General features: G+C 42.3%; 1 protein-coding gene across 2 annotated transcripts in view; it reads right to left on the bottom strand.

The window, feature by feature from the left end:
• The window catches only part of LOC143931024 (C-signal-like), a 31,067-nt gene extending 16,416 nt beyond the window's left edge, over window positions 1-14,651 (bottom strand). The window contains exons 1-4 of one of the 2 annotated variants that reach the window (XM_077455731.1): window positions 14,560-14,651; window positions 5,719-5,908; window positions 4,980-5,031; window positions 140-327 (exon numbers count right to left, since the gene is read on the bottom strand). In XM_077455731.1, the coding sequence (XP_077311857.1) occupies window positions 140-327; window positions 4,980-5,031; window positions 5,719-5,862 (384 nt within the window). In that variant the 5' untranslated portion in view covers window positions 5,863-5,908; window positions 14,560-14,651. Of the gene's footprint in view, window positions 1-139; window positions 328-4,979; window positions 5,032-5,718; window positions 5,909-14,168; window positions 14,283-14,559 lie in introns of those variants that run through there. The other variant, XM_077455730.1, reaches the window with a different exon arrangement.
• Between the last annotated feature and the right edge of the window lie 226 nt (window positions 14,652-14,877).

Genomic DNA, 14,877 nt, shown 5'->3' with positions numbered 1-14,877 from the left:
GATAAATGATCCCTGCATATAGCATTAGCATGTGAGCTTGGTGGACGTAATGTCTATATATTGAGTTAATGCAGTTGAGCAGGGGGGAGACATACAGTGCTGCAGATAAATTAACTCCTCTGCCATTAGCTTACTTTACCTGAGTAACCAGCATTGGTCCAATTGTATTGGTTTTATACATTTCCATCATGTCTTCTGCTGTGGCTTCATACAGTGAGTGAAAGACTGCAATTCCAGCATTGTTTATCAGCAAATTCAGTCCCCGTCCATTCAGTCTTTCTGTAATATCACTGCAGGCGTCTTCAATGCTTGTTGGATTGGTTACATCTATCAATAGGGAAAAAAAGTCAGTGACAGGCAGAATAAGTTAAAATGCAGATATAACAGATACAGTGGGAATAGAAAAGAAGGTCAAATCATTCAATTTTAGTCTCATCTGACCACCTTAAACCAGTGGCATCTGGCGCAAACAAACTGAAAACATTTTGAAAAAAAAAACATCAATTGCAATTGTAGCCACTGTGCCATCAAACGCAGCCACTATGCCATCAAACACAACCTCTGTGCCCATCAAACACAACCACTGTGCCCATCAAACGCAGCCACTGTGCCCATCAAATGCAGCCACTGTGCCATCAAATGCAGCCACTGTGTCATCAAACGCAGTTACTGTGCCAAATGCTGCCACTGTGCCCATCAACGCTGCCACTGTGCCATCAAATGCAGCCACTGTGCCATCAAATGCAGCCACTGTGCCATCAAACGCAGCTACTGTGCCAAACACTGCCAGTGTGCCCATCAAATGCTGCCAGTGTGCCCATCATATGCTGCCAGTGTGCCTATCAAATGCTGCCATCTGCCCTTAGCTCAGGTATGCAGGCAAGAAAGCGAGCTTAAAGCAGAGCTCCAACCAAAAGAGGAAGCTCTGCTTGTCTGCCTCCACCCCCCCTCCGCTGCTACATTTGGCACCTTTTGGGGGAGAAGGGGGGGCGGGTACCTGGTTTTGATAGTTACCCCCTCCCACTTCCAGTTGAGTTTGCCACGGCAAAGTGAGCAAGAGGTTCGGCCCCCTTCTCCTTCCTCCCGCAGCCTGCCCATGCACAGAGCACAGCGCAATTTTCGCATGCGCAGTAAAAAACTGCCTGTGAAGCCGCAAAGCTTCACTGCTGGTTTACCTTAACGGAGATAGCGGACCAGCACCTGAGAGCTACTGTATTTGTACCTGTTAACTTTTAATTTTTGGAGGGGGGGAACTGAGAAAACCACTCTTCACCTCCTCCGGATGAAAAAAAAAATGCCCATGAAGACTCCTGGGATCCTGGGATGTGTGACATTATTTTGGCCTAGGCCAGAAACCAGCAAGCAAATAACAAAATGTAAAAAAAAAAAAAAAGTTTAAAACAAGTAAATATAATAAACCTTCCAATCTATTTACTAATGCTAGTAGCATAAGGATACAAAATAATTAATGTTGATTGAGAAAGTTTAGTGCCACTTTAAAGAAGTTTAACCACCTCAATACAGTGCAATTACACCCCCTTCCTTACCAGACCAATTTTCAGCTTTCAGCACTCTCACAGTTTGAATGACAATTACTCAGTCATGCAACACTGTACCCATATGAAACTTGCATCCTTTTTGCCACACAAATAGAGCTTTCTTTTAGTGGTATTTAATCACTAGTAGGTTTTATATTTTTTGTGCTATAAATAAAATAAAATGTAAATTTTGTGAAAAAAATGCCCTTTTCTTTGTTTCTGTCATACATTTTTGCTAATGAGTAATTTTTCTTCATAAATTTTGGCCAAAATTTATACTGCTACATATCTTTGGTAAAAATAACCCACATTAGTGTATATTATTTGGTCTTTGTGAAAGTTATAGAGTCTACAAACTATGGTGCCAATCGCTGAAAATTGATCACATCTGATCAGGCCTTCAGTACATCAGGTGTATCTCATTTCTTGAGACACTAACAAGTCAGGAAAGTACAAATACCCCCCAAATTACCCCTTTTTAGGAAATAGACATTCCAAGGTATTAAGTAAGTAGCATGGTGAGTTTTTTTAAGTTGTCATTTTTTCCCACAATTCTTTGCAAAATCAAGATTTTTTTTATTATTATTTTTTTTTTACAAAATTGTCATATTATCAGGTTATTTCTCACACACAGCATATGCATACAACAAATTACACCCCAAAATACATTCTGCTACTCTTCCCAAGTATGGCAATACCACATGTGTGAGACTTTTACACAGCCTGGGCACATACAGAGCACCAACATTGAAGTAGTGCCTTCAGACGTTCTACGAGCAAAAATGACGCATCTCATTTCTCAACCACCTATTACATTTTTGAAGGCCCTGGAGTACCAGGACAATGGAATTTCCCATAAAATGACCCCATTTTGGAAAGCAAACACCCCAACGTATAATCTGTGAGGCATAATGAGTCTTTTGAACGGTTCATTTTTTTCCAGAAGTTTTTGGAAAATGTGGAAAAAAATGAAAACACATTTTTTTTTACACAAAGTTGTCAATTTATAAGATATTTCTAACACATAGCATATATATAGCAAAAATTACACCCCAAAACACATTCTGCTCCTCCTCCCGAGTATGGCGATACCACATGTGTAGGACTTTTACACAGCCTGGTTACATAGAGAGGCCGAACATTGAAGTAGTACCTTCAGGCACTCTGATGGGCTGCAGATAGGTACTCTGGTACTCTGATGGCCTGGTGACAGGTACTTGAGTACTCTGATGGGCCGTGACAGGTACTCGGTATTTTGATGGGCCGTAACAGGTACTCGGGTACTCTGATGGGCTGTGACAGGTACTCGGGTACTCTGATGGGCCGTGACAGGAACTCGGGTACTCTGATGGGCTGTGACAGGTACTCGGGTACTCTCATGGGCTGTGACAGGTACTCAGGAACGCTGATGGGCTGTGACAGGTACTCGGATGGACTGTGACAGGTACTTGGGTACTCTGATGGGCTGTGACAGGTACTCGGGTACTCTGATGGGCTGTGACAGGTACTCGGGTACTCTGATGGGCTGTGACAGGTAGTCGGGTACGCTGATGGACTGTGACAGGTACTCGGGTACTCTGATGGACTGTGACAGGTACTCTGATGGACTGTGAGTGACAGGTACTATGAGGGGTGGTGACAGGTCCTCTTTATTGCGGGGGGAATCAGTGTGATTGGTGTACACTGTAAGCGGTAATGAGATGTTACCGCAATCTCCTCCTCACACACAATCGGTGTAGAACCCGGTAACATCTTGTTACCGCGGTTTGTTTACATTTTAGTGATCGGCTGTGAAACGATCACAGCCGATCACGTGGTTAAACAGCCGGCCAATGGATGTTTACCAGCGTCGGTGACGAGCAGTGTTCCTGGGAACATGCCGCCACCGAAGTGCTTGCGCACACTAGCCATGCACAGTGGGGGTGTGACCATCTCTGATCGGCTGTGACTTCATCACGGCCGATCACGTGGTAAACAGCCATACCCAATGGCTGTTCACCCCCTTCAGTGGCGAGCGGTGTCTCCGTGGCACGCCGCCACCGAAGAAACAGGGATGCACGCACACGATCGCACGCATTGCCTGTTTAAATGGGAGGATGTCATATGACGCCCTCCCGCCACAATAGGTCGGGAACTGGTTAAAGGGGTTGCAAATGTAAGTGTTTTTTCACCTTAATGCAGCTGCTGGGAGGCGGGGCTGAGTCCTGCATTCGGCGTCTATGGATGCCGAATGCTAGACTCGGGAGCTGGCAAAGGTAACCCCCCAGGAGAGCGCTTCTCCCAGGGGGTTATCTAATGCAGGGAGGAGCCGAGAGAGCCACCAGGGGACCCCAGAAGACGAGGTTCGGAGCCACTCTGTGCAAAACAAGATGCACAGTGGAGGTAAGTATATGTTTGTTATTGTTTTTTTTAAAGGAATATTTAGAGTCACTTTTCTTTTAAGATTTTGTCTTCCCTGCATCCCTCCTCCCCCATCCCCACAGACATACTAATGAAATTTTTAGCTCAAACTTGTTTTCATTACACACTTTATTTTAGACCCAGAGGCATCATCATTGGGCCTCTGTCCTTCTCTATGTAATACAGGCTGATCATAGCTGGTGGGAGGGGCTTACAGGGTGCTGTACATATCTTCCTGACAACATCACAGCACACGGCTTCATCTGTGATGCAAGACTGGCTCTTACGGAGGAGTTATGCAAATATTATAATGCCTTGATGAGGAATGTTAGTTTGGATGGAGGAGTGGGTGTTCCTACCAGAGATGAGCCTGTGCACCTCTGCCAAACTGAAGGTAAGGCTGGAGTTCACATTTAAGTGTTAAAGGACCACAGTCTAAAATGACATACTTTGAATACCATGTGTGTGCTTAAAGAGGAAGTAAAGGCTATTTAAAAAAAAAAAATGCAACCTGCAAGGCAAAGGCATAATGAGCTAGTATGCATAGCATACTAACTCATTATGAATAACTTACCTGAGAACGAAGCCCCCGAAGTGGTCCTCTGTCTTCATCTTCGCCGCTGCCATGTATCCCGGAGTGACTTCTGGGTCTCGCTGCTCCGGCGCTGTGATTCGCCGGAGCCGCGATGACGTCACTCCCGTGCATGCGCACGGGAGCCGACACGAGCGGCATATCACAGTGATCTGCAGCCTGCTCAGTGCGCCTGTGCGCCGCTGTCTACGGCGCATGCGCCGTAGACAGCGGTGCCTGTCTTTTGGTAAATATCTCCTAAGCCGTATAGGTTTAGGAGATATTTCTTGGACCTACAGGTAAGCCTTAATCTAGGCTTACCTGTAGGTCAAAGTGGTTTGTAAGGGTTTACAACCACTTTAAAGCATGAGGGGAAAGTATTTACTAAGATATTTTTTTCACAATAGTCAAGAAGACTTTTTGATTTTTCTGCTGTTTTTCTGGCCTATGTTAGTATAATAGAGACTTACCAAGTCTGACCGTAGCAAGGTTTGAGTGTTTTGAGGATAGAGATTTTAGTTCCTGTTTGAAAGAAAAAACAAAAAGATGTTGAGTACTATAAAGTATATATTATCACAGTTTTGTGAAATACATACATATCCAAATCCTAATCCAAATATTTACTGAATATGGCTTACACATTTGTGTTCCTTACAGCCCCAATTAAAATTCTTTACATTTGATGTTTATTTCAGCAAGATTAATCATAAAGGCCTAAAGGTAAATAAAAAAGGGGTGGAAAACCCAGAAAAATAAACTGATATTGTGAAATAAACCCCAAATATTCCACTACTAAGACCCAGTCTAAAGAACATTTTTCCTTTACCAGCATAAATAAGTTCCTAGGCTATTCAATATGTACCACAGCCCATGGGTTGGACACCATGACTGTAAACAATACAGTTACTCTTTTAGACAATTTATATAAACTACATTATTGGTTGATGAAGGGCAACCCATGAAGAACACCTACAATTTGGAATCCCTCCATCCTGAAGACATTGTTAACCAGCAACTCTAGATCACTTAGAACGTATCTACCCATTAAAGCTGACAAGATCCATGTCTCTGAGGACACCAGAGCAGACTATAGTCTGATAATCCAAGGATGGGTAAATCCCTGAATTTTCCAAAATCTCCATGCCATTGAAGGATTTTAAACATTCAGTAAAAGGGTAAGGTTCTATATGCAGGCAAATGTTCAAATACCTGAGCTGAGTCTGGATTCCGGCATGCTGCGAAGATGGACTGCACTGGTGGGCCCTGTTTGAAAAGAAATGCCTTTACCAGTTCCAAGCCAATTCCCCTGCTGGAACCATTTACAAGGACACTACGGATAATGAGGTTCACCATCTTCTGTCACGGCTTTATCAAGAGTTCTGTGTCTTTGCTGTGAACACTGATGAACACACAGGATTTTACTCTTAGGAAGTTTTTGGTAATAAAATATTAACAAAAGTAAATGTAATAAAATATTACAAAAGTACACTTAAAACAACACACGCATGAAGACCTTAGGGCTTAAGATGGAACACCAGCCAAAATTCATTCAGTTTTGGACAACGTTGAGAGGGATTTCTGGCTCTGTCAGGTATTTGCCCTCTATGTCCCCAAATTAAGATTTTTTGTCACAGTTGATTTTGGCAATTGTCATTGGAATAGGTGTCCCTCTAATTTCCAGTGACAAGTCTAAGTTTAGATTTCCACTCACTTTCCTCTAAACCTTCCCAGTAAGGAAATAAACAATGGAAAAGGCAAAGAGGAATGGATAATATGGAAAGCCCTAAATACATTTGCAATCTTTATTTAAAATTAAATTTTTTTTATGTTCATCTCTGTAAAACACCTCAAAAAAAGCATTCTCTAAGCCAAGGGCCTCCAATCTTTTCAGCACAAGGGCCACATTGTCTATTTTATAAATATTTGCAGGCTGAAAAAAAACAGTTTTATAAATGAATGAATACCATTTAAATGAATGAGCATGCTTTAAAATGTAGCTGTGCGCTAGATAAAACATTGTAGCGGGCCAGATGTGACCCACGGGATGCAGTTTGGAGACCCCGGCTCTATGCAAATAATTACATTCATAAATCGTCAGCATTGCCCTGCTTGAAGGTTAAATCCTTATCTCTAAGGCCCCATTCACACTAGGCATAGTTGGAACATGAGTTCCACCCTGCATTTTTTTTGGCTGTTTTTCATTTGCACATAGGGCAGCCTATTCACTTGGGGTGCCATTAAGAATTAATGGCACATCTGTACTCTGCTCACCCTAATAGCCTTTTACGTCAGGAAACATATGATCATTTTCTGGAGAAAAAACTCTACACCTTTGCTTAATGCCTTGGTGAAATGCCATATCTTTGGTGAAAGAGGCCTTCCCCCTTTACAAAGTCACCTATTCCAGTAGGAGTGTACCCTTCAAATTTGGCAAGGTTTGGGGAGGATGGGTTAACTCGGTATCTAGTTCCTCTGATTGAATACAACAAATATTGTGCTTTCATTGACCTGATACATTGAAATGTTTATAGATTGTTATTTTCTTCATCTAATACTACTAGACCTTTATAGCAGTTTGTGTCATCTAGCTCTTCCGACTTTGCATATAGATTACCAATTAAAGGTGAAATTTTGCCATTTCGTGATCCAAAGACTACCTCTTGGGGCAGTTTGCCTATGCATATTGTTGGAGATTAGCTCATGGGGATCACCTTTTCCTGAAATGAAGGCCAGTGTGCAGGCAGTTTATTTAAAATATGGCGGGTTGCCAGCTTTATTTACAAGTGGTTTGCAAAATCATAAAAATAAACAAAAATAGTAAAGTAAATCCTTGCTGTCCAGCGCTAAACTAAACAGTAGACTACTCTCTATACGGTGGGGGGCTGGTCTCCATCACCTACAAAACATGAGGTAAAGCAAACCTTTTTCAATCCAAACAAACGGAGCTCTTCTCTCTCAGATTCTCTTCTGAGTCTCAGGCCAGAGCCCTACCGTGCTTTCTTCCTGGTCATTTAAAGTCTACCTGAGCGTGGACTCAAGTGGACCACAACACCCACAGCAGAACCAAGCCTGCCACAGAGGCTGGAAAAACCCGGGCCGGATTCCGTTTCAGTCTCTAAGGCGCCATGCACGCTGGAGCTCATAAACTGTAGTTTATTGGAGTTTGGGCGGTAGCCTATGTGGCCATGCACACATGGACGTTTTTTAGCTTTAATGAGCAGTGGAGTTTATGGGCTTTTTTCTGAACGCCAGAAATTTGCAGTGCTGTTTTTCACCGACAAAAAACGACAAACGACGATAAACGCTCATAAACACGCGTTAATTAGTGTTCGGCATTCTATTTTTTCAATGCATTGTGGGAGTTTGGAATGCACTGTGGGATTTTTGGAGTGTCCTCTGTGTATTTTTATTAAAAATGCCCATAAACGCTAACGCTCATAAACGCTAGTACAAAACGCTGTTAAAAGCAGGTTTTTCAACCAGCATTTTCTGCCAGCAATCTGGGGTCCAGAAAAAGCTTTTTTGAGCTTCAGTGTGCATGGAGCCTTACAATAGAATGAATGCAAGGTGAACTATACTGATTATCGATGACCTCACCTCGCATACCGTCACAATATGTTATGAAATTGTATGTATTCTTATTTAGTTAGGACAAGGATTGTACTCTACTAGCTATAGGGCTGTTATTTGTTCTTTTTTTGTTTTTGTTGTATTTTGGTTATTATTATACAGGATTGATATTGCACCAACAGTTTGCGCAGCTTTTTACAACATTAGGGCACACAATACAGTTACAATACAATTCAATACAGGAGGAATCAGAGGGTCCTTTTGGTTATTGGGGTCTTGTGTCTGCTGTCTTGTATGGTTTGTACACTGTTACTTTTTTAAATCATTAAAAAATAATCTGCAAAAATAAATTGCACTACAATAGCAAATGCGCAGAAATATGCATTTCTGCATGTATTTCCAAACGCGCAGGCGTAACTGTGGCCTAACCATTAATAAATCAACTTTAGTAACAAGGATTGTAATCATTTTTTTGAACCATAAAAAATAATGGTTGATTTTTTCTTCAATTAAGAATGGATTTCTAAACACACTAGACCATATATTGTTATACTTTGAATTAACATGTTTATAGCACATTATAATAGGCCTGCACTGAAGTCTGTATCAAACCAACAGTTAAAAATGTTTCGCTTTGGACCACATTTGCATTATATAGTTAAAATCCATTACATAATTGACTTCCATCAATTTTATCAGTGTTAATTAATTCAAGGAATCACATTCAAGAGTTTAATTGACATAATAAAAAGATATAATCAAAATGTTTAAATGTGTCCTACAGCGATGGAAAGTCCATCCTTGTATATTTAGCGTTCCTCTAAATTAGGCTGCACTACTCTCATGCAGTAAAACAACATGCCCTATTACACCCCAAAACAATTTATTAGGTATGGTAAGCAAGGGTTCATACTTGAGGTGATAACCTGAAACGTGGGCTGAACCAGTCGCATACAGATGTGATTAAAGCTAACGCTTCATGTACACTAGCAGCTCCTGGAAGCTCCGAAACTTGAGTTTGGCATTTGCCACTTTTTTGCCAAAGCTCCTAAACTCAACTCCTTAAAAGCCTAGGTGTCCATGCAGGGCCGCTGATAAGCCAGTACAACTGGCCCTGTTGTATCGGGCCCAGTAAGCAAGGGGGCCCGGGCTATCTGAATGAAAGAGAGTAAAAGAGAATAAAACAAAAAACTATTTCTGCAAGAAGCTGGTTTCCCACTGTAGTTTAGGAGTCTCTCATGTCCCAACTGCTGCTGCAGCCTCCCACCTGTGTGCTGTGTGTGAAAACCGCTGCATGGTGGCTCCGACAGAACAGAACAGGCTGCTGTCTGGACCGGGCAGTCTAATCCCCTGTCATTACCCTTTAGTGGTAAGAGAACAGATGTAACAGTCACTACATTCCCAGGATGAAGCACAGGAAGACATCTTTCAGGTGTTGAGTTGCTTGTGCGGGGGAGGAGGGGGTCATTACAACATGAAGTCAGATAGCCTACCAGCCTTTCATCCTTAAAGTATATCACGTGCTGAGTGTATAGAAGCCGCACATCCCCCACCTCTGTTGCACCTTCCTTTCCAGTCTGTGTTTATCACACAGGGGGGCTGCACACTTGTGTTCTGTCTAGTTTCTTCTTGGGATCCTTATGTAGGAATATTGTCCTTCATGAGACATTCACTTATCAGGATAATCCTTTCTGATTGCTGATTGGAATGCTATCCTCTTTTTTTCCCAGTGTTTTGGCAATGAGCCAAGTGATACTAAAAGGGTTTTATTTTATGTTTTAATTAACAACATATCCGTTCCTGCTGACCATCTCCTGTACTATGTCTGCAGTCTCTGGCCATCTCCTGTAGTATGCCTGCAATCTCTGACCATCTCCTGCAGCATGTCTGCAGTCTCTGATCATCTCCTGCAGCATCTCTGCAGTCTCTGAACATCTCTTGTACTATGTCTGCAGTCTCTGATCATTTCTTGTACTATGTCTGCAGTCTCTGACCATCTCCTGTACTATATGTGCAGTCTCTGACCATCTCCTGTACTATGTCTACAGTCTCTGACCACCTCCTGTACTATGTCTGCAGTCTCTGACCATCTCCTGTACTATGTCTGCAGTCTCTGACCATCTCCTGTACTATGTCTGCAGTCTCTAACTATCTCCTCTTCTATGTCTGCAGTCTCTAACTATCTCCTCTTCTATGTCTGCAGTCTCTGACCATCTCCTTTACCATGTATGCAGTCTCTGACCATCTCCTGTACTATGTATGCAGTCTCTGACCATCTCCTGTAGTGTGTGTTCAGTCTCTGACCATCTCCTGTACCATGTCTGCAGTCTCTGACCATCTCCTGTACCATGTCTGCAGTCTCTAACCATCTCCTGTACTATGTATGCAGTCCCTGACCATCTCCTGCACCATGTATGCAGTCTCTGACCATCTCCTGTACTTTATATGCAGTCTCTGACATCTCCTGTACTATGCCGGCAGTCTCTGATCATCTCCTGTACTATGTATGCAGTTTCTGACCATCTCCTGTACTATATATGCAGTCTCTGACCATCTCTTGTACTATGTATGCAGTCTCTGACAATCTCCTGTACTGTATATGCAGTCTCTGACCATCTCCTGTAGTATGTCTACAGTCCCTGACCATCTCCTGTAGCATGTCTGCAGGTCTGACCGTCTCTTGTAGTATGTCTGCAGTCTCTGACCGTCTCTTGTAGTATGTCTGCAGTCTCTGACCATCTCCTGTAGTGTGTGTACAGTCTCTGACCATCTCCTGTACCATGTCTGCAGTCTCTGACCATCTCCTGTACCATGTCTGCAGTCTCTAACCATCTCCTGTACTATGTATGCAGTCCCTGACCATCTCCTGCACCATGTATGCAGTCTCTGACCATCTCCTGTACTTTATATGCAGTCTCTGACATCTCCTGTACTATGCCGGCAGTCTCTGATCATCTCCTGTACTATGTATGCAGTTTCTGACCATCTCCTGTACTATATATGCAGTCTCTGACCATCTCTTGTACTATGTATGCAGTCTCTGACAATCTCCTGTACTGTATATGCAGTCTCTGACCATCTCCTGTAGTATGTCTACAGTCCCTGACCATCTCCTGTAGCATGTCTGCAGGTCTGACCGTCTCTTGTAGTATGTCTGCAGTCTCTGACCGTCTCTTGTAGTATGTCTGCAGTCTCTGACCATCTCCTGTAGTGTGTGTACAGTCTCTGACCATCTCCTGTACCATGTCTGCAGTCTCTGACCATCTCCTGTACTATATATGCAGTCTCTGACCATCTCCTGTACTATGCCCGCAGTCTCTGATCATCTCTTGTACTATGTATGCAGTCTCTGACCATCTCCCATACTATATATGCAGTCTCCGACATCTCCTGTACTATATATGCAGTCTCTGACAATCTCCTGTACTGTATATGCAGTCTCTGACCATCTCCTGTAGTATGTCTACAGTCCCTGACCATCTCCTGTAGTATGTCTGCAGGTCTGACCGTCTCTTGTAGTATGTCTGCAGTCTCTGACCATTTCCTGTAGGATGTCTGCAGTCTCTCTGCAGGCATCGCATGCGTTATGGCATTGGCAGGAGATCTGCTCTCATCTGAAAACAGTATTTCTTTTGGATAATAAAACTTATAACTGGCTGGAGAAAGATAAAGAGCACTTGAAGAATCATGTTCGGTATAGGAAAGTTTTGACCACCGGCTACAGGACAATGCAAATCGATGCAAATTTGCAGTATAAATGTGGTTTGTGTATTTTGCAGCATTTTGTGATTTCCCGTGGCTGCGGTCAGGGTAGGCTAATGTATATATAGCCTAAGGCTCCAAAACATGTTCAGCTTCTATATATTCACTTACTGGCTTTTTTTTTTATAAATGATATGGAGCCCTGCCTGAACAACTTGGAAGAGACCAGAGATCACCAAGGTGCAGCACATTTTTTAAGTAGATAATTTAGTAAAGCCCCGATAAATAATAGGGAAGATTTGAAGAGTTTCAAGGGTCAGTAGTAACGCAAAGCTGAGAGGTCAATAGTAAAGCACAGTTCAGGAGTCAGGAATAAGTAAGTACAAAGACTATCGGATGTCACACAGGGTGCAGGGGTCATTAGTATTTAATGCACTGTGTAGGGGTTAGGAGTAAGTAACAGAGTATGTAGTATGTAATGCAGAGTTCAGAGGTATGGAGGCAGTAACAGTGCCCGGGTTAGTAGTATGTAATGCATAGTGCAGGAGTCAGAACTAAGAAACATAGAGTGCAAGGGCCAGGAGTAAATAGTGCAGAGTGCAGTGGTCAAAAGTAGTGCAGAGGTTAGGAGTTACAAACACAGCGTGTCAAGGTCAGTAAAGCAGAGTACAAGGGTCAGGAGCATGTAACACAAAGTCCAGAGGTCATTAGGATGTACCGCACAGAGAAGAAGTCATTAGTATGTACCTCACAGTGCACGTTCTGTTTTCAAGTAACAGAGTGCAGGGGTAAGTAGTGAAAAATGCAGAGTTCAGAGGTATGGTATGAGTAGGACAGTGTGCAAGGGTTGGTAGTAAGTAACAGAGTTCAAAGGTGAGTAGTAAATAACTCAGTGGTCAGCAGTAGTTAATGCACAGTGCAGGGGCCAGGCCTAAGTAATACAGAGTGCAAGGATTAAGAGTATGTATTGCAGAGTGCAGAGATCAGTAGTAACACAGAGTCCACTGTTCAGGAGTAATAATGCAAAGTTTAGAGATCAGAAGTAATGCAGGGATCAAGAGTAAGCAATACAGAGTGCAAGGGCCCATAACGCACAGGGGTCAGAAGTAAGTAATACAGAGTGCAGGCATCAGGAGTATGTAGAGTAAGTAATGCAAATTTCAGAGGTCAGGAATACTGGGGTATAAAGTGTAATGCAGAGGACAGAGGTTAGTAGTGTGTTAAGCAGTGTGCAGAGGTCAGAGGTATGTAACACAGAGTGCAAAGGTAAGTAGTGTGTAATACAGAGTGCAGAAGACAGGAGTAAGCAATGCGTAGTGCAGGAGTCTGTAGTAGTTAACATCTTCCCTTACAAAATTATCCTCCTGCCAGTATGAACCTCCCCCTCTGAGGCTATTATAGCCCCCAACACAAAATCCCCCCTCCCTTCCTGAAAAGTAATCACCAGACCTCACATACACCAATGCCTGTCAGAGTGAGTAAAGTGAGTAAAGTCCTCCCAAGTCTCCCCAAGTCTCCCCTCCGAGAGGCAGTAAGGGGGACAAGAGGTGGTGGCATGGTCATGATCTACCTGTTACATGCCTATGTTCTATGAGTAGATAGCGATCTATGGGATCTATAGGTCTATGGGTCCTTAGCACTTTGTAAATTCCATATCTGAGCTTACACGGGGCTGCATTTCTTTACTTTTTTTTTTTTTTAGGGGTGAAAGGTAAGTATTTGCTGCTGAGCAGCATTAAGTGAACCTGTTGTATACCTCACAACTTTCTGAGATGGGAATGAAGGACACTAATTATCAAAAGAATGTTGACATAGGACACACCCCCTGCCACGCCCTTTAAAGGCGAGTTATACCAACAACAACAAAAAATTTTTTTTGCTGTTTTACCACTACTGTTCCTTTACATTGGCTTTTAAAATTTACAAATGCAGCAATTTAGAAATTGGATGAAAGGTTTAGCACTGGGAAACACTTTTTGACAGATAAAAAGTACATTTTATATACAACTATATGAATCAGACCAAAATGAGGGACAAATGAGGAGAAAAGAGGGACAGAGGGACATTGCTCCAAATCAGAGACAGTCCCTCAAACTCATATGGACACATTAGGTATTCCTGCACAGTGTTGTGACCTTACTATAGGTGCAGCTTGGGGAAAGCAAGGCACACATTTATTTTTAATTCATTTTTACCAGCCAACAAATGGGAAAATCTTTGTACGTTATGCAACACAGTCACTGCAAAGCTAACATTTTGTACATAGATTCATTTATCTGTGTATTCATTTAAGTGCATCAACACTTGCTTTAGTTTTCAAAAATTCAATGTTTAACATCACCAGCTACGTACCGTACATATATATATATATATATATATATACTCACACACAGAGCTATGTCTGCACATATAGCTCTACTCTACTGTCCCTGCGTACAGACACGATTCTCATTGGTTGTTCCCTGTTCCTGCCCCTTCACAATCTCGCTCCCCCTCCCTTTTGAAACTTTTCACGTCACAGCTGAACTTTTCTCTCTGTATTGTCAGTGCTACTGAAAGCGGAAATACATAATAACAGAAGAAGAGATTTCTTGGTAGTTGCATTCTTTGCTAGAAACAGAGGATTATCTTCTGGAGGAGAGAAAACAAATATATTTATGTGCAAAAAAAAAAAAAACAGTGAAGGCTCTTGCTGTTTTCTAAGAACTACAGTATCTCACAAAAGTTAGTACACCCCTCACATTTTTGTAAATAATAGGATTTTTATATACAGCTTACCTGTAAAATCCTTTTCTTGAGAGTACATCACGGGACACAGGAGCTTCATTACATAGTGGGTTATATAGGCACCTCCGGTGATTGGACACTGGTTAACCCCTATATAACCCCTCCCATATGGGAGGCACCTCAGTTTTGTAGCAAAGCAATAAGAGACCATATAAAACCCAAGAAGGGCGGGAGCTCTGTGTCCCGTGATGCACTCTCAAGAAAAGGATTTTACAGGTAAGCTGTATATAAAAATCCTATTTTCTTGATCATACATCACGGGACACAGGAGCTTCATTACATAGTGAACAGAAAAATAGTGAAAAAATC

The sequence above is a fragment of the Lithobates pipiens genome, unplaced genomic scaffold (assembly GCF_037356315.1).
Source record: "Lithobates pipiens isolate NorthernLeopardFrog02 unplaced genomic scaffold, aLitPip1_a1.2 Scaffold_10, whole genome shotgun sequence".
NCBI classification, from domain to species: Eukaryota; Metazoa; Chordata; class Amphibia; order Anura; family Ranidae; genus Lithobates; species Lithobates pipiens.
The sequence above is the reverse complement of the archived record's forward strand: the minus strand, read 5'-3'. Positions and strand labels throughout refer to the sequence as shown.